This window comes from Rhagoletis zephyria, unplaced genomic scaffold, assembly GCF_001687245.7.
Source record: "Rhagoletis zephyria isolate East Lansing unplaced genomic scaffold, Rhagoletis_zephyria_1.1 Rzeph_scaffold_02397, whole genome shotgun sequence".
Taxonomy (NCBI): Eukaryota; Metazoa; Arthropoda; class Insecta; order Diptera; family Tephritidae; genus Rhagoletis; species Rhagoletis zephyria.
This window is the reverse complement of record NW_016159481.1, coordinates 40,167-60,733: the sequence shown is the minus strand read 5'-3', so window position 1 is coordinate 60,733 and position 20,567 is coordinate 40,167. Positions and strand designations below refer to the sequence as shown.

At 37.2% G+C, this 20,567-nt stretch overlaps 2 protein-coding genes across 4 annotated transcripts in view; one reads left to right on the top strand and one right to left on the bottom strand.

Annotated features, from left to right (window-relative positions):
* The first annotated feature begins 10,657 nt into the window (after positions 1 to 10,657).
* Positions 10,658 to 16,216, top strand: Ets97D (DNA-binding protein Ets97D). 3 transcript variants are annotated; one of them, XM_017621249.1, is made up of 7 exons: positions 10,658 to 10,869; positions 10,937 to 11,063; positions 11,153 to 11,222; positions 11,287 to 11,419; positions 11,508 to 11,701; positions 14,489 to 14,777; positions 14,848 to 16,216. In XM_017621249.1, exons 1-7 carry the CDS (start codon positions 10,809 to 10,811, stop codon positions 15,360 to 15,362), a joined length of 1,389 nt encoding a protein of 462 aa, XP_017476738.1. In that variant the 5' UTR covers positions 10,658 to 10,808; the 3' UTR covers positions 15,363 to 16,216. The 3 variants fall into 3 exon arrangements, with proteins under 3 accessions (XP_017476738.1, XP_017476739.1, XP_017476737.1); XM_017621250.1 differs by having other exon boundaries at positions 10,659 to 10,869; positions 11,526 to 11,701; positions 14,489 to 14,786; XM_017621248.1 differs by having other exon boundaries at positions 10,809 to 10,869; positions 14,489 to 14,786.
* A 144-nt stretch (positions 16,217 to 16,360) lies between these two features.
* The window catches only part of T48 (FU domain-containing protein T48), a 20,435-nt gene continuing 16,228 nt past the window's right edge, over positions 16,361 to 20,567 (bottom strand). Inside the window, exon 2 of the mRNA XM_017621247.1 lies at positions 16,361 to 17,818. Coding sequence (XP_017476736.1) covers positions 16,863 to 17,818 — 956 coding nt within the window. The 3' untranslated portion in view covers positions 16,361 to 16,862. The remainder of the gene's footprint in view (positions 17,819 to 20,567) is intronic.

Genomic DNA, 20,567 nt, shown 5'->3' with positions numbered 1-20,567 from the left:
GTGGCACCACCCATACTAACAAAAATTTTCATCTGGTATATCTCTTGAAATATTTGTAGTAGATTACTGGAAATTGGTATAGAGACATATGAAATAATTCCATACTCATGGAGAAAAATGTGCGGTATTGGGAAAGGGGGGCGTGGCACCTCCCATCTTAAATAAAAAAATAAGTGCACGAATTCTACCAAATTTAAACGGTATATTCGGACTATCATGCAGATGGGTTATGTGAAGTGGGCCCGAAGTCGGTCCAGCGGTTCATGATATATGACAGTTTATGTCTGTCACATGAACCACGTATATGGTACAACAGCACATACATGAAAATTCGAAAACATAGTGAAAAATTGTTGCTATAATGTGCTGTGCTTATTTTTTCTTCGGATAAATTAAGTCAAGTATAAACATGGCTGCAAGTTTTTCAATAGGGATTTTGTAGAGCCAATGGAATGAAAGTCACCACAACACAACATATCTGTCATTTCATCGTATTATCGAAAAGGTGGTATACATTGATATTCGGTCTTTCTATTTTGGACTTTGAAGAATCAACACGTGTGTTTAATATAGTTCTTAATTCATATTTCATTTTATTTTTTTTCGTCGATTTCAATATTTTTGCACAAATTTGTTGCAGCGTTTCGTGCGAAAAGTTTGAGTACATTGGAAATTTTCCATGCAGGTATTTTTCCTCATTGATTTATAGTGAACAAAACCATTGTGGAAAATTGTGGCTNTCGTTCCTATGCATTGAGTTTTTCGTTCGCTATTGAATAAAATGCCACGATCCAGTCGTGCGCGTCATGCGAACATCATGTTAACGCAAAGAAGATCGCAAAATGTTGAGGAGCACTTCCAACAAAAGGAAGTACGGCGTGCAGGATTTTTCATTAATTTTTCAATATTTTTCAATATTTGGTGTAGAGAAGCACACCGGGGTACCGCTAGTATATTTATATTTATGATTGAATAAATATAGTATTTCTGCGTAATATATTTTTTCCAACAGTATGTGCTGTATGCCGACTGGAAAAAGAGTACAATACTATATATTATAGTATGGTTGGCAACCCTCAGTGGAACGTCTATACTGGACTACAATTATTTCTTTTAGAAGAATAGTTTTTACAGTGGGATATACAATAGTTTGCGTAATTTAGAGTACACAACTCATTACTTAGCACATAAATAGAAGCAAAGAGTAAAATTAGAGAACTGAAAGCTTACAAGCCAACAATACGAAGAAAATTGCGAAACACTCAACTAAACACTTGAGTTCTGACAACAAGTTGTCATATTTGCGTATGCTGTTATCGTAATGAAAGACAAATATTATTTAGCGATATGACTAGCTGACTGATAAAAGCAAGAAAAAGAAATGATACAAGTGAAATGTTTCAGAAGTGGCAAGGCACAATTACAAGCTTTTCTTTTCAGTTTAATATGCAATTAAAATTTAACAGCGTTGAAATAGAAAATAGCAACGTTAACTTTTTATATTCAAATAGGCTGCGACACAAAAAATACTTACGATTTGATGTGCAGGACATACAACGAGTTTCAAAACTTAAAATATGTTTTACAAACACATACATACATTTTTCAGTAAGAGTCTCAGTATCGGAGCTATAGGAGCGGAAACCGAAGGATAGGTTCAGAATGCGGAAAGTGTAGTAGTACCGGTAAAGAACCTAAATTACCAGGCACAGATGGTTCAGAAAGCAGGAAAGAATATTGCGGAATGCCGATAAAAACTATTTGAAGGATGCATTAAGGTATTTAATACATAATATGTCAAACTATCGAAAGAAACTGTTGTAAAAAATGTTGTCATTAGGAAAAAGTGTAGGATTCGACACTTTGTTAAAGCCAGTATCCTCTGCTTCTGAGAAGACTCGACATTTGACGATTTGCCAATTTGCACATCACTCTAAATCTGCCATGGGCAGAGAGAGCTTTTACACTAGACCCGACAAACAAAATGTATAGAAAGCTCGAAAGAGCTTTGCCCGCGGGCAAGGCGGAGCCCATCACCGCTCTAAATGCATACGCAAGGTATCGTAAATTTCGATTCGTAATTGAAGAAGCATTTTCGCACATTCGACAGTTTGTCATGGTAGCGGCGATATGTACATATATACCCGTTAAGCAGAGTTCAGATGGGAGCTACTCTCAAAAGTGCAGCACGCATTTACTAAAGGCAGAATTATAGGACCCATGAATGCAATTACATGTGGTCAACATAATTATTTTATTTTTGGTGCCACTGTAGTTGGTTAAATGGTAGCAGGCTTCCCCTTATTCGCACTTGTTGCATGCAATAGCGCGAAAAATGTTTTTACTTTGACACATGTGACATTTCAGTGGTAAAAAATTTAGTTCATAGATGCAAAAAAGTTAACTTGAAAGTAAGCCGACCGACAAAAATAAATAAAACTACGGCGCTTACATATGTACATTCATATGTGTACACACATATGAACAAGAGGACAACTCTTTTTCCAACACAATTGTCGGTCTTTGTTAGATAAATGGAAAATTTAGGTCTTTTGCAGAAGAGACTACTGACACACTGACCATTTTAAGCATTTGGGAAAAGAGGAATACATAGCATGTATGTACGTATGGATGTATGTCAGTATGAGTGTAACCGTGTAATTAAAATGGGGGGCGTACGCTATGCAGCGCCTATCAGCTTAGAAACATGTTAAACAAGCGATCCATACAGTTCCCGGCACAATTTAATTTATTTTCGGTTTAATGAAGCATTATCACTGCCAATTAAATATGAATGGTCGATGGCAGCTGATAAACGAGGAAAAATATGTTAAATATTTACATGCACTCTGCCTACCAGAATAATATGCAAATTAAATAGTGCTAAAGGCACCATAAACTAAAATATACAAATTAGAGTTTTGAGTTGAGTATGCAGAAACAGTTGTCAGCCTTAATTTATGATGTGTAAAAAGTCATGGCGATATTGAAAATTTTACTCAACTGCCTTCTTTTTTATAACGATCATGTGGATGTTCAAAGGACCTTGATTTGAGGGTATGTACCTGAAATATCCAGATCCTTAATGGAAAAGGTAAATCTGTTCGGCTCATTTATGTCCTCGCGAAGACTAAGGCAGACATCACCGCCATCCAAGAATTCGGGACCATGCGACATCTACTGCAGCTGCCATGCTTTGTACACGCCAGTGGACGAGCATCGCGCCAAATTCCGCATCAAATTGAGATTCTTCAACATCTGGCTTATTGCGCCTACACACTATGGGCCAGCAGCTCATCAGAATGTGCCGAAAATATGAAGCTATTGATCGATTTTAATGAGGCTTCATACAAGAGGGTTTATGGGGTGGCTGATTAGGAATCTGGCTTCAGATATAAAATATCCAAATTGGCGAGTCTTATATGGCGGATGACTGTAAAAAAATGAACTATACAATTTTTATTAACCTGTCTCTGGGGATTTATGTGGTAGCTTGTCATGAATCGGATGTCAGATTTTCAATATTCAAAATGGCGGGTCAATATGGCGGATGACTTAAAAAAAATATCAAATTTTTATGGAGCTCTCTATAAAATGGTTCTTGGGGTAGCTGATTACAAATACAAAGTTAGTGGCATATATTCTTTATGGTACATACTATAAGGAACAAAATGATCCAAATTCATTTCAATATCGTGGTTAATTGAGATTAATGTCTATCTGGTAGAAGGTCAGGTGCCGAAAACTGTAAGAATTTTAAGTTCCATATAACTTCCTGTAAGCTTAGGATTCAGTTTGTGGTTAAAATATCCTGAATATGAAAGATTGCCATTCTTTTGTTGAATAATAATGAATTAATGCTGACACTCCCTAGGATTGTTCTGTACCGAAAAAAGTATACCCGTGTCAATTTTTATCAAAACATATTTAGAGGTCCTCAATTTTAAATAGAAATGGTATAAACTTCTTGAAAATCAATATTTTTCGATGAAAACTTTTTTCTCTTTAAGATACGTTCAGTAACAATACCCAATGGTTCATTAAACCATATTTAATATTAACTATTTTTTATGGGTCCCCAAAAAAACCCCGAAAAACTAATACGTGGGGGACCCATAAAAATCGCTAGTAATAAAAAATGGTGAAATATACAAGTGGGTGTTATTACTTGAAGTCTCTTGAAGAGAAACAGAGTTGTCCGATCAAAAAATATTGATTTTCAAAAATTCCATACCACTTCCACGAAAAACGGTTTTTCCCCATATAAAATACATGGAAAACTTTGAGCGACCTCTAAATATTTTTTTGATTTAAAAAAAAAACAGGGGTATAATTTTGTTCAGTATAGAACAGTCCTAGGAGGTAAGAGCATTAACATGCCGACTTTAATTTTTGCATTTTTTTTTACCACCCTAATGTACATACTATAACAAGGAAAGAATTACTGTTAGACCCAAGGAAGAAACCAAAGTAATGTTTTGTGGCAGCTCCTTTGGATTAAGTTTTAAAATTACACCGTTATACATATTTTCTGCTTTTTTTTTGTTTTATTTTTTTTTTATATACGGAAACTTCGGTCTTTTCTCACACTTTTAATATTTTGCGTTGTGACGTTCTTCCAGCAAAAAAGGGAAAGTTGAAATATACGCAGAAAGGCGATAACTTTAAGTCTGCTTGTCAAACTAACTGTCACTTTTGACGTGCCACATTAAACTTAGCAACGCCTTTTGAATTATATATTATTGTATCAGTTTAAATTATTTCAATTGTTACGCCTAAATATCTACGTACATACATAAATGTGTTTGTATATTTCAAATGCAATTCACTTACCCAGTTCTCTTAGCTTTCTTCAAGCTTTCATAGTTGTTCTTCTATAAATAGAAACAAATATGTTAATTGCAGTTGCTTCAGTCGAAAATCCACCACATTCGATTGCATCGCTACCCTTAAGCGTTTGTCATTAATATTTATTATTATTATTCTTTTTATTAACGTTTTCAACCCAACCCACTTATTTACTACACTGGCGGCATATGATATTTCGCATGCAAAGTGAGTCAGCTGGGGTGTCACATTTATAATCTGGGCGCCCCAAACGGTCAATGTAACATACATATTGATTTTAGCGCTAACCATATATCAACTTTCGTTTACGTTTGTACATATATAGATACGCATGTATGTATGTACAAATACCGATTTTATTTGTATGGCTTTGGTGGCTTAAAAGATGATTTTAATTATTTCCAGCATGTCCTATATCAATTTATTAAAAATAATTTATCATCCAATGCCTTAACGGATTTCTTAGAAATATGAATTTGAGTCAACATTCGCTTAGAAATCATTTCAATTGAGGTTTTTTAACTGTACAGTTGTACAAACCATAGTGTAATAAGCAAAGTGAAATCAATATATGACATACTTATTTTCGATATGGTTATTTGACAACAGTTTTCTCATTGCATTAACCCGTTTTCCAGTAGCAACATTATAAGTGTATTTAAAATTTACAATTTTTTTATTGCAATTCCAAATATAATTTGTTTGAGAGCTGTTTCTGCAGAACTACCCACAATGAAGAGGAAGGGTTGTTTCTTGTGCCGAAAGATGTTACGCAAAAAGGGGAATCGATCAATGAATGCGTGTGGTGTTCTACTGACTGCATCATCCAAGGTTTGCGCCCTGCACTTCAGATCAAGTGAAATCAAGTACAGTAAAACCCGCTTAAGTTCCTCGCGAAAAATGTCAGCTTTTTGAGGTACTTATGCGGGTTGGGTGCTTAAAAGAATTTTTGTCCTTAAGCGGGTTTTACTGTATTCAAATTCCAAGGCAAGACGCCTCAATCCTAATGCTTGAAACAAAATACCCGGCGAACGAAGTTCGCCGAATTTGGCGATGCCGTCGTTCATCGTTCGCCCTGCTCTTTCGCCTACTTTAACAAGGGGGAATTTTTATAAATTATTTTATATTAAGTCAGATTTAACGAATCGATCTCTGTATTTTTCAACCAACAAAAATAATTCGTGTTATATGTTGTTTTCTTCTAAATCTTTGAAGGCAAAAAAACATACGGCCACCTTTGGCATGTACTGCCGCCATCGCCCAGCAGAGCGATAGAAATTAATCTATCGCCACGAAACGCCGCCGAGAAAACTTCGAATTTCGTTTTGGCTGTGTTCAATTTCATATGCCGGCGGGTGTTCTAAATTTGACAGCGGCAATTTCGCTGTGTATAGATTTTGTTACGGTATTTTTTATCGAATTTGTTACCGATATTTATCGATTTTGTTATCGACATTTATCGATTTTGTTATCGCTAGTTTTTATCGATATTGTTATCTATATTTTTATCGGTTTTGTTATCGATATTTTTTGTTTTTTTTGTTATCAATATTTTTATCGATTTTGTTGCCGATATTTTTATCGATTTTCTTTTCGACATTTTTATCGATTTTGTTATAGAATTTTGTATCGATTTTCTAGTTGACATTTTTATTCTATCGATATTTTGATGGATGTTACTATCGATTTTGTTATCGATAGAGTATAAAAATAAAAATAAAGATAACGGAAAACAGAATAACATAAATGTAATTAGAACGAACAGGGTAGAGGTAGAGATATAGATAGAAAAAAGACAAAAAATATAACCTCAAGCAAAAGCAGATGTACATATACATATATGTGTATTGGTTATGAGACAAACTAGGTATGTAACGTAAGTTTCACTTCTCCAGTGTGGCCCAGGAGCACTTACAATTTTTTGACTTGGATACGAGTAGCGATAAATAAGTTGGATTGTGTAAAGTTTTTAAAAAAAAGTTTATGACGGTGATTATTTGAATGAATAAAAATAGTTCTACGTACTATTCTTTATAGTTTGTTTTACTTCGTTGCAGTTTCATCATATATTTTCTCTGCACCATAATTAAATTTACTGACTCACCTTTTCAACAAAAAAAAAACTGAGGTTAGCCTTTATTTTCGTTAGCGATTCCATTTCTCACAGTCATTAACCGTAAGCACCCTCGCATAAAAATTATTAACGATAGGAAAAGTTACAATGTGTTAAATGTGGACCAGTTATTTTCGGTCTCTGGCATCGGCGTAGCCAGAATGAAATCGAATGATCGAGCACCCCCCCTGCCCCTACCTGGCTACGCCATGGTCTCTGGTAATAACTAAGCAATTGCTTTTACTTAAAATTTCATACCTTTCACTTAAATTCATTTTAGGTTATATTTAGGTTTTATGCATACGGCCCAATATTTTTATACCCGAGCGCACTTGTGCTTTGTTCACATAACGGTTGTTTGTAACAGCCAAAACAAATCGAGATACATATGGACAAATGTATACATAAATGTTCAGAATGAATAGAGAAATCGATTAAGCGGTGACTGTCTGTCCGTCCGTCTGTTCGTCCGTCCGTGTACACGATAACTCGAGCAAAAATTGAGATATCTCAACGAAATTTGGAAAGTAGGTTGCTGTTAATCCAAGGTAGGTTGGTATTGAAAATGGGCGAAATCGGACTGTAACCACGCCCACATCCCATATAACGGTAATTTCCAGAAATACGAGAACTGCGATATTTTATTAACTACTGAAGATTATTCACTCAAAATTGAAATTAACAACAATTTTTAGGCGAAAAATAAGNTTTTCGGAAATACGAAAACTGCGATATTTTAGTAACTACTGAAGATTATTCACTCAAAATTGATATTTACAACAATTTTTAGGCGAAAAATAAAATATTACAATATTTTGGAAAATGGGCGTAGCCACGCCCACTTATGGTTACATGTGTATATCTTAGCAACCGCTGCACTGATTTCATCCAAACTTGGCACAGTTGTTGGCCTTGGTACTCCATAACAAATGGCCGAAAATTTTTAAAATCGGGACACGCCCACAGTCCACAGGGTAATTTAGAGAAATACGAAATCCTCTATAAATCAGTAAATATTAAAGCTAATTTATTCAAAATTTACGTTTTCAACAATTCTTTGCCAAGAAATACGTTTATGGTAAAATTGGTATGGGCGTGGCACCGCCCACTTATGATCACGTATATGTATATCGTTAACCGTTCTACCAATTTGTACCAAACTCGGTATTTTTATTGTGCTTGCCACATATAAGCAAAATGTTGAAAATTATTGAAGTCGGACTAAAATAACGGCCGCTTGTCATATAACGGTAAATTTCAGAAATGCTTGAAACTTCAAAATTTCGAAATTGAAGGACGTTAATTTACTCAAACTTGATACACCCGTCTTACGTCTTACCATCTAGCGGTAGGTTTCGGAAAGGTGAAAAAACATGTATTTAATACTTGCGCCGAGTATTTAATGTCCGGCTCCACCCGAACTTAGACTTTCTTACTTGTTGAAATTAAAGTTGTTGTAAATATGAAAATATTTAAAATCTTATTATTATTATTATTGCACTTTCGTTTTAATGTAAACGTGGAAATGCATACTTACACAAAATTGCACACTAAATGATACACACTCATTTATAAAACCGTTTTGACAATTTTCTTGCTTTTACTATCCCAATGTTTTTGAGCATTTATTTTTTTATTTAAATAATAAAAATTTAAGTATGTTAGACATTAAAAAAAAGTTTGATTCTTCTAAATTTACAACAGAACTTAACTTCAATAATTTAGTCATTAAGTTTTTGAAATTCGAAATTTCCTTTCCATTAAATTTATTAAAAACTACTTTCAGTTTCTTTATGTCAACAATGAATTCTGGTTTAGGTTTTATCAGACCACCATTTGAAATTTGGACTATCCATGTATATGAGTTGGAGATTTTATTTTCATACTTGGTACATGATAAATCCTACACCTGGGAACAAACGCGTCCGCTTAGAAATACTGGGCTGCGATGGGCAACAAATAAAGTCAGGCGCACACGTGAAGAGTCTCCTAATGAAACAGCGCACCGCCCACCGTTGTCGCTTCATTTTACAATTCGGAGGTTTAAAATAACGCACACGTTTGTTGTCCTGGCTCTATGCAAACACAACGCCCCGCCTGTAATTGTTTTTCATTTTATTTGAGGGATTCACAGCGATGTCGTAAGTGTCGTATTGTTGTATGTCGTAAACTTTAAAAGCTTGAATAAATGTTTAGAGAACTGGAAACCACAACCAACTATTTTTTAACACTGCGAAATTACATAATATGACTTGGATGACACTTTGCAAACCCCTTTAACATGTTTTTTAGGCGTTTAAAGTTTACGACATACAACAATATGACACTTACGACACTGTTGTGAATACCCCAATTATGTATTTAAAATCAGTCGGACAGGTCACAATTGAAAATTTAAATAAAAATAAAAATTTTGAATAGTATAGGGTTAAGAGTTGACATTTCAGTCGCAATTCAAGAAAGAGAAAGTCGAAATCACTTCTACCTCGTTATGTCTTGATAAAAACATTACAAGGTAAATTCCAAGGCGAATACATATACATAAGGTGGCGTCGATTCAACAAATACAATAATTTCTTGTATTTTTTTTTTGCGTTTAGCGGGTCATTGTCAAATTTCAGCTATTCTTGCCCGAATGAAAAAGGGCGATAGAAAATACAAACACTCTCACGTTTTTACTCACTCACTAATGAAATACAAAATTTTGACAATCAAACGCTACTCACAGCTGACGAAACATCACCTTATATAAATTCGCCTTGGTAAATTCATTCTCTCAATTCGTCGGCCATGATTCTTTTTCTGGCGTTTGCAAGCATTTTAAAATCATATGAAATTGAAAATAAAAAATTAAAATGTTCACATTTGTTGTTGTTTGACATTGAAAATGAGAAAGTGCGTGTGGGTTTCAGGTTAGAATTTTTTAGTTATATTGCTGGCAAACGTCAGACTGCGTCTCAATGATTTTACCTTGTTATGTTTTAATCATGCCTCATACATTGCCTGCGTTTCTTTATACATTCCGGATAATCCCATTTCACAGCCGGAATAAACAGAATGCGTTTGAAATATACGTCAACATATCAACAGGAACGTTCTAAAGAATAAATAAACAAAAAAGCTTATTCCAAACGTTCAGAATGAATAAAGAAATGCAGCCATTGATTTCACTTCTTTTATTACATTATGTGTATTAGTAATTCGTTTTGAGAAAAAAGTTTACGAAAGCGGGTTTGTCAACTGAGCGTTTGTTTACATTACAAGCACCACTATTTAACTTAATAATACTTTTACTTAACTAGGCTTTGCGGGAAATACTATCTTGTATTCCCATACAAAGCCTTAATTAGCTCAAATGCCATTAAATTTTTTAACACTGTGATTCATTTAAATTTCTTTACAATGGTGTTTGTACCGCCCTAATATTGAAATAAAAATTTCCTATACCTGCGAACGCATTAAAAAACGCAGGGTTGATTTTTTGTGTACTTGCAGCCCATCAACTGCACTATTTTAAGGCTTATGTAACTCATTACTTATTAATATTACAAAATTTATGAATACACAGTCTTATTAAAAAATAAAGAAATACAATTTTTTGTTCGATAATTTGCCGTAATACAATCATTTGCAGAACAATAAGTAATCGTACTATGCACGCAACTCAGGCAACCCTTTGAGTTTCTGGAGCGTCCCTGCTTTGGTTTGACATTTAACTTGGGTTGACATTTCAACTTGGTATAGAAAAATTTCGCTCATCAATTAAATTAAATGGGAGTAAATAGACTATAAAAAGTGCTAAGTTTAAAGAGATGCAAAATTTATTACAAATTTTGAGCAGAATAGAATGGAAACAGATGATTTGTCGCATTTAACTGAAGACTATAGGTTGGAACACACAGATTTGGGTGAGTGCCACGGACGTGCAAGTGGACGTGGAGGTTTGCGAAACAATTAAAAATTTAACAAACGCAGATAACGAAATGTCGAATGAAATGTTTCAACATAACTTATATTTGGATGACCAGGAGGTGGATGAAAATGAGCCAGACGATGTTATCATTTTACATATGGACATACGTGAGCCGCTACGGGCTTTGCAGTAAGTAGGCGTCGGAAGGCACTTCCTATTCCTTAAAAAAAAAAATTAAAATGCAAATTAAATTTTATTTATTATCTTAATATTTACAGAAAACTGGCCGAAAAGAAAATTGGCATGAATCTAAAGGGTTACAAATTCTATTTGCAAGACACGCAGGAGGTTTGCATAGCCTACTTTGTTTTTGATGGTTTTTGAATTTCAAAATTTTCGATTTGTATTGCAGTTGGAACCGCATAAAAATCTTGTAGATCAGTGCGTAAAAGGCGAAGGACTTGTACAAATTAATGTACAGATACAAACGACAGAACAGCATATAAATATAGTGGATGTTTTGAAACCAACAGAGGCGGCGTTGGGTATGTCGTATTAATATAAGTACATGCATATAGTTACTCAAACCTAACATCATAACTTCACTTACCTTCACTTAAAATTAAAAATTAGCCGCTTTGGCTGCTGAAGAAACCAAAAATTCTGAGAAGAATGAAGATTCCGAGAAGAAGCCATGTCTCAACTGGGTTTTAGACAATAAATTCAAAAAAGAACAAACTCGGCTTAAGATACCAGAAGATCCTAACGAGTGGACAATCGCTCAAGTGAAGCATTGGTTTCAATGGGCTATACGACAGTTTGAGTTGGTGAGTTTTGAAGTACATTTACAGATTCTACTCGTCCGATTGATATTTTTGACAGTACACAGTGTTTCGACTATATGGAGGCAGGTGGAAATAGTAGTACGCCTGCATCGATAACACTGAAACTTAACATGTGCTCTAGTTTTACTTAGAAATAGAGAATTATGAAATTTTGTAAAGATGGAATAATTGCCACGCCCTCTACTCTTGTGGGCGGAAACATTAGATTTCATACGAATTCGATGAAATTTAGTTTGTAGTCTTTATTTTATAAAAAAAAAAAAAATATAAAATATGGGGAAGATTGGATCACTATAACGTCCAAAAAACAAAAAATGTGGGCCCAGTCATTAAATATGATGGAATTTTGGTTGATTTTTATTTCCTGTTTACCACTCTCAGAAAACAAAGGTTATGCTATAAAATGACTTAAGTGTAAATATTCGCTTTTTTACCATTGTTTGGTGAGATTTTTTCAATGTTCGAAAAATGCTTTTGGCGAAATTATTCAAAAAGAAGCTGAAAATCAAAAACTAAATATATTTGATAATTCGCGGGCAAATATCAAAAAATATATTCGAAAACTACATAAAATTCTCTAAAAAATTTGCGTAATTTCAAGACCTGAACGGTACTCCAACTTTTTTTTTACTAATATTCTTTTGCATCTAAATTTCAAAGTAAATTTTTTGATAAGAAAATAGGAAAGTAATGAGTAGCCGTTACAACAAAAACAATGTCTTTCCAGCAACTTGCAGTGCTCCCGACAGCGATATCACTTTCGTGTTGTTGTTATAGCGGGTACAACAACCCCACCCAGATCGGTTAATATCTCAGTGGTAGTCGTCAAGCTCCACTAACGGGAGCCCTAAGAAAAAGGCGTTAGCGTTGTCGGGTTTTCCGGGCATACGAAGAGATGTTTCGAGTCGTGGGGTGTCTCTCCGCATGCCGGACACTCAATTGGCACATCTGAACCTAATCTGCTCAGGTATGAGTTTAACCTGCTATAGTAGCCAGAGCAAAATTGGGCTATTGTGGTTCTAGTCTCCCGAGGCAGATGAAGCTCCGTCTCGTCGATGTCCGGCGGTTGCGCGCCTAGAACGGCATTCACAGGTCTGGAATCTACATAACTCGAAACTGACTCCCTGTGAATGCCGTCGGGGCCTGTCGAGAAGCTGACGGTTCTGCAAGCAATTGTCTATTTGGGTGACCACGTCTGCGGCTCTTAACTAGAAACTGCTTGCAGACCATTATGTTGTGCTCCTTTATGGGGAGCATTTTCGCCTCGTGCAGGTGGTGATCTGGCAACATCAGAAGGCATCCACTCGCCGTCCGAAGTGCAGTGTTTTAAGTAGTCTGCAGCTTCATTCACTGCGTCCTACTGGTCCCCCGGCGGCCAGTCTGGTGCTGCGTAATTTCCTGCCGAATCTCTCTTACAAAGGGTATGAGAGTAGGAATTTAGATAAACATTTGCTATCAGACATACTTCTGAGCCGTTTTGCCAAGTAAGGTACGTCGAATGATGTTGTCGTCGAATATGGAGCGGTCGTTATTTTACAACTTTCAATGTAAGGTGTCTTCGGAGGTGTTCATTATGTCCTTTATAGGGAATTTACAGGAGGCGATTTTTCAAGCAACTTTTAGATGAAAGCAACAATCGCGGCCTTTCAACTAATCGCTTTCAATGAAGTTGGTCAGCTGCCTACTTTAGTTCAACTTTTGGATCAACTAATCGCCTGTGAGAAAGTTGAATCATGTAAATTCCCTATTATTAACATTTGTCAATAAAAACTGAAAGAAAACATGGATTACCTCGTAAGGTGCTTACCTTTATACCCGGAGGGTATAATGTCTGCCGAAAAAAACTTTGTGTGTGTTACCTGGACCGGAACTGGGGCATCCTACAGTTCCAACTTCTCGGCAACGACGGTCTCCTGCTACCAATTCGAATCTACCCCTTTTCTAGTAAAGCATTATATTTTCATGCAAAAATAAATTCCATTTTCCGCAGTCTGACCTTCCCTCCTTATTTCTTAACTAAAATCTTTAAAAAATAGTTATTGGAATATACCATGTGCATTTATTTTTTTACCGACTTTTTCTTTCATTTTTGTCGGGAGTGTTTTTAGATTAGTCAATCAATCTCCTCATTTATTTGTATAAAAGTATGACTGAAAGAGTTAACCCCAACCGGGACATAGGTAATCTACTACGCTTGCACCTCATCTGGTTAGCAATCGCTTTGAGTACCTTTCCGCCTAACTCGAGTTGCTTCGTTTCCCGATCGACTGTTCTTCACGCTTGCGGGGCCTGCCGGAAATCCTGCCTCTGCCGATTAGAATGTTCCATTCCAAGGCCTTTGCAATACTGCCGTCTTCCTTGCGCCTATCTACTTAATTTACATTTGAGTCTTTCGGAGCAACGCTTTACTTGAAATTGTTTTAAGCTAAAAAATTCCGAATGGAATGAATACTGACGCTAAACCAAAAATGTATACCACATTCTCCCCACCACTCGGAAACATCTCTTCGTATGCCCGGGAAACCCGACACTGCTAACGCTTTTGTCCCTGTAGACCGACCCCATTGAGGCTGCACGCTTCTTAGGGCTTCCGTTATTTGAGCTTGACGACAACGACTGAGATATTAATCGATATGGGCGGGATTGTTGTAGCCGCAACAACAACAACAACAACATCGACCACATTCTTAGAGAAGAAACCTATTACAAATGTTGTCTTAAATTTTTAGTGTAAGCATTTTTTACTAAAGCTGGTCTTTATATTTTTAGAGCGGTGTCAGCATGAGTGATTGGCACATGACTGGAAAAGAACTTTGCTCCTTAACGCATGAAGAATTTCGCCAAAAGCTGCCACGAGACCCAGGGAATGTTTTCTGGACCCACTTACAGCTACTCAAGGAATGTAAATTCGTTTCAATTGTACATAAAATAGTTGAGGATCGTGGAAGTTCTGCCGGTGGCGCAAAGGTAACTTCCAATCCTGCTGGTTCGTTGCCGACGCCAATGAAAGAAATGAAAATAATGCGCAAAACTAGCGTAAGCGCAACAAAGAGCTACTGTAAGAAAAGCAAGTAAAACTAATTTTCATTAAATGTCCTTTTATCAAGCAAATTTCCTAACTTCTACAGCGCCTTTACCTTTGGACGGTTCATCTACATTCACTGTACTCAGCAACAGCAACAGCGGTGGCAGTGGCAGTGGCAGTTCTGGCGGTATCGGCAATAGTTATAGTGGCATAGGTTCAGGTAATAATGGCCAAGTACAACTGTGGCAATTTCTACTCGAAATTCTCACCGACCGTGAGCATAGGAACATCATACAATGGGTTGGCATCGAGGGTGAATTTAAACTTATCGACCCGGAGTGTGTGGCACGTCTATGGGGTATTAAAAAGAATAAGCCCGCAATGAATTATGAAAAGCTATCACGAGCATTGCGTTATTACTATGACGGCGATATGATATCAAAAGTATCGGGCAAGCGCTTTGCCTATAAGTTCGATTGTGATTTAAAGCTGTTGATTGGTTATGATGCAGCAGAGCTATCACAATTAGTAAATGAGAAAACTTTTCTGGATGAGTCGATGTATTTCAAACATGAAACATTGCAAGATGAATTTAAACAACTAACAGACGATGGGTGACATGATGGCGAATGCGCCGAATTCAGAGTGAAAACAGAACCAGTTTGCACGCTGGAAATAGAGCCTTACCTCGTGTGCGAAGAGGAAGATGAAGACGAAGAGGAAGAGAATAATTAATTTATGAATTGCGTTTTGATTTCTTATTTAGTTTTTTACTGTGACAAAATATTTTATTTACATTATTGGTATTCCATCTATGGCGTTCATAACATACGAAAAAATATAATTTCACCATTTTATTTAAATTATAAAAAAAAATTATTTGTTCTTGTTATTGCTATTATTTGTTGGCGGTTTTTATTTATTTATTTTTTTAATATTTTTGTTAAAATTGTATGCTTTATTCACATGCAACGCCAGCTTAATAAACCTTAGGTTTAAGTTCGTTATGTTTTTATTGACTAGTCCATTTTTTAAAGTTTCACATTTCTTTTAACTTGCTTGTGAAAATAAGGCATCTCATTTTTTACGAATTCTAAAACTAACACTACTTAGATTTACGAATTATGCTAGGAATGTTTTGCTAGGCTCTCTAGCTTGTCTAAGCAAATTTCTAGGCTACTTTGTTCGTTGCTTGGCGGCAACTGGGCGGCGTTTATAATAATTTATTTGTTCGTAGGTGCTTTTCTTATTTTCCTTTAAATATTTTACTACTTTATGACAAAATTTTAATGCAGTTTACGCATCCAAAAGCAATAGTTCCACTAGCATGGAACAGCTAGAAGCGTATATAGACATATGCAGGCATTTGTAAATGCATCTTTGTGACATAATATTGCACACCGTCTTCAAAATAGTCACAACTCAAAATAATACGTTTGCCAGAATATGCGAAAAGCTATTTCTTAGCACATGATAATCATATAAGCAAGGGCGACTTATTTTTTTTAGCACATTATAAAAAAAAAACAGTTACAGCTTTTGCTGAAAAGTAAATAAAAGTTCTGTGTACATTTTTAGCGCATAATCTCAAAAATGTCAAATTTTGAGTTGTGACTCTTTTGAAGACGGTGTGCGTTACGTGCTTTTTGTAACTTATAAAAATTCATTGTAAATATTTTTCATTCTTAATATCGCCGTCACATGATCAATTTTAATTTCGCCGAAGCACAGCAAACGCTTTTGGAGTTGGTCTAAATCTAGTATTTTTAAGATATGGCTTTGAATTAGCACATAAGTTGATAATTAAAAAAAAAGTTTCCAAGACTTATATTGTGTTGATAACGGCGACATTTGTATGTATGTATACATATAGATAGTACCTGTTTTGTGAGTTTTTTGCGGTTTAACGTTTCAACAAAACAAAAATAATACTTTTATTTAAAATTAAACACATAATATAAGTAACTAAGACAAAAGCTATTTCACATAAAATAATCCTACATTTAAGTTAAAACTAAAGCCTAAACCATTTCATGATTCACTTAAAAAAACATACACAACAACATTTTACATGGTAGACAGGATTAGTTAGTGCAACTAATTAACGCAAACTATACATTATAACTCAGTCGTTATTTCATCCTGCGGTCGAAAGCCCAATTTGTAGAATTCATCTTCAAGCCACAAAGAACTTGCATTGAGATCCGATATGAGATTACCGCTCTTTAGCGTATTGAAGCTGCTGCCGAATGGATCCGAAGGTCGGGGCTCTTCGAATTCGTGCAGACTAATGAGCGATCCGAACATATGCATCTTTTGCGGTCCCGATCCCGAAAGCATGCTTTGCCGGTAGACGTTGGTTTTCTGCGGGAAGAAAGTTGCATCAAAGTCATCATTTATGCCGGCACTACCGCTGCCGCGTCCTCCAATTCCCACCCCATTGACACCGGAGGGTTGAAAGAAGTCAATGAGATGACCTACTTGCGGTTTATAACGTTCGAGTGCCTGTTCAGCCCATGTATACAAGCGATTCCAGTCGTGCGGTGCAGCTGGTATCAACTCAATTGGTCTATTGAGCAATATTAATATTTTAGCCAGATCACGCACAATTGGGCGATAGGAATTGGCAGCACCTACTTCGCCCGACAAATACAGCTTGCGTATCTGGCGCCTCGTATCGTTGAGCATCGACAGAAAGTACTCTGCGTTGGGCCGCATTTCGTTGAGTTGACGTAGAAAATCTGAGCGATCCATTGTATTCTCGTTGATCAGTTTCTGTTTTATGGATTTTCGTCGTCGGCGTCGTCGTACTAACATCATGGCGACAGCAAGTAGTGTGAAACAGACCACAAAGCCGCCGATAAGACCAGCTATGGCGGCCATGAATGGGCCAGAGTAGCCGGTGGATACGCAAACACGTCCCATAAATTCGGTATGCGCCGACCATTGATCGATGTATCCGGAAGGGCATTGCTCGACACATTGCCGGGTATCGGTCATCAAATAAGCGGGACACTTGATACAGCCCTCGCTGTTGCAGCGCAAACAATGTGAACTTGTAGTTGGCGGACATCCTGAAATGAGAAGTGAACGAGGGAATATTATTTTACGTTGTAAGTGGTAAGGTAAATCTTAATAAAAACTGAAAGAAAAATTTTGTCATGTACATATGGATTTATAAAGAGTATTTTATCCATGCGAAAGGCGCTAACAAATTCGTCCCTCTCTCTAGCAGCTATAACCCTCCGCCTAAGACAGTAGGTTAAGTTAGGTGGCAAAGAAAAGATTCGACGCTTCCGATTTCTTCTTTGTCTCGGTAGCTTCGACATAAGTCATTTGTGTAAAGCGCCATTCGTCCTGCGTGAATTCCCATTAGGCATTATTTTGTCGAAGGCTCACAGGATAGAGATTAAGCAAAACACCTTTCCGGCTTTCCCTAATTGTAAATTTCTCTTCAGCATTTGAGTTTGCATGTATACTGTCCAAAATGGTACTTAGGTATCTAACGTCGTCCGCCAATGTGCCAGTTAAGTGAAGAAAGCAGAAGTCGGAGATTTTTTTTGTTCGTAAGGAGAACCATGACTGTCTTAGCAGGACTGGCGTTTAGTTCGCCCTCCTCCGTCCAGGGCTCAAAATAGAGCATTGTGTAGACATTTAAAACTTGAGGGTGAAAGGTCTGAGTTAAGTTTAACGGTGATATCCTTGCAGATACTCAAACCTTTTCTTCTTTCTGCGAGGTTGGTCTTCCTGCCAAAATTGGGCAAGCTTACCCAAAGGATTACAGGCCCATTAGCCCAACTTCTTTTTTTTTCAAAAAACGCTGGAGAGGTTAGTAGACGGATACATCAAACCAAACCGGGAGACATGCTCTCAAATGCACAAAACGCCTAAACGAAAGGGAGATCGGTATATACAACGCTACACGAACTTACCCGTAGCCGAAAGCTACATATGTTGTTAGGCGAATAGAAGCTGCTCTGGAGAACGGGGAATTCCTGTTGGGGGTGTTCCCCAAATGCAAGCCGTAATTTCGAACTGGATAAGCAGTACGTTGAGCTGCTGGATTTTTTCTTCGCAGTTGGGCAGGCAAGAGACCACCAAACCGGTTAACAGGGGTACGCCGCAATGGGGCGTATTATTACCGTTACTTTGGTAGCTGGTGGTCAACAGGATACTGAAAAAATGGAGCGAGGACCTGTCGAACTTACTGCATAAGCATGCGGCTTAAATTTCTGTCATAGTAAACGGAAAATGTCTATTCAAATACAGCTCACTTATCAACCAGGAAATTCAAGGTTCCGAACTGGTTTAAGCCTAAGCTGGATGGGATGACCCTCCAGGGGAAGAAAATTACCAATTACCTCAGAATTATACTCGATAGTAAGCTGTCGTGGCGCCTCAATGTGAAGGAGAAGGCGGAGAAGACCTCCGTGGCATGCTATGCATGGAAAAAGATGCTGAGCGGCACCTGGGGCTTATAGCCTTCTCTTTCTCACTTTTGTTTAGTGTACAGCAATGGAGAAGAAAACTTTCTTAAGAGAAGAGAAAGGGTATATAAGCTATCAATGATCGGCATGACAGGAGCCTTGGGTCTACACCAGCGGCAGCACTTCACACCTTCTTGAATCGCTTGCCGGCGCACCTATCGGCCAAGAATACAGCCGCCAGGCTTTATGCTAGGGGTCAGTTTTTGTGCAGGTCTTATGATCACAGTAATATAGCGTCAATTTTACTAGGACAGATTGACTACTTATGTGATCCCTTAAGCTGGCACAATTCTACTGCAGCAGGACGTCTGGAGCTACTGAACAGCAATCTAGCAAATAAGCAGGTGAATTTATATCGTTAGTCAGGCTGCGATAAAGTCGCTACGATCGCACAGCACTTCCTCTAGCAGTGCAGGGTATCTGGGGATTTCCTGCCAATAGTGACGTACAACTGTAATGGGTTACAAGGACATACCGGCGTCGCGGCCAACGCGGAGGCCGGCAGGCTTGCCAAATAGGGAGCTTTGTCGGAAACTATGCTGATGGTGTCGATTTCCCTCCAAGGGTTTGACGGTAACTCGACCGCTCTATGATCAGCAAGGCGTAGAAGGTGGGGAACGAAAGGTAAGACTGCAAGGTGCCCAGGATTATGAGCTGAGCGTATAATATGAAGCTCACGAAGTTTCTCCCTTCCCTCAAGAGGGAGGACGCTAGGCTACTCGTGGGTGTACTGACGAGCCATTGCCTGCTGGAATCACACGCTTTAAAACACGCTCTGACCAATGATAAAATGTGTAGGAGAGGCAGCACGAAAGAGAAGAGAGTGGAGCATATCCTCTGTAAGTGTCCTGCCCTTAACAGACTGTGGGTTAATCTGACTTTGGAGTTAGCTCACTTAAGAGTTCTTTGTGATATATTCACCAGCAACGAGCTCATTTTTAAAATTGTCTGAGCCATATGTTTCAGATTCATAAATAAGCCGCCAGCTATTCTTTAACATACATATGTATGTTGTCACAACGATATCTGTCAACTATTTACTAAGAAACTCTTTGGCCAAAGTAAGGAACCAAAGTAAGGTTTGATATAGTAATGCACAGAATCGAAGATCCGGAACCACCGAACCGAGTTCTTTAGAGAACGAACTAGCCCGGTTCTGACAAGAAACAAAAAACCGGTCTAACGGAACGGAAGCTCGATTCCAGAAGGTCCGAAAAACGGTTCCAGAAGAACCAAGACTCGATTATGAAAGACCCGTGGTAAAACGGTTCCGGAAGAACCCAAAAATGGTCTCTGAAAAACTTAAAAGATAAGTCCAAAGATCTGAAAAAAAAAA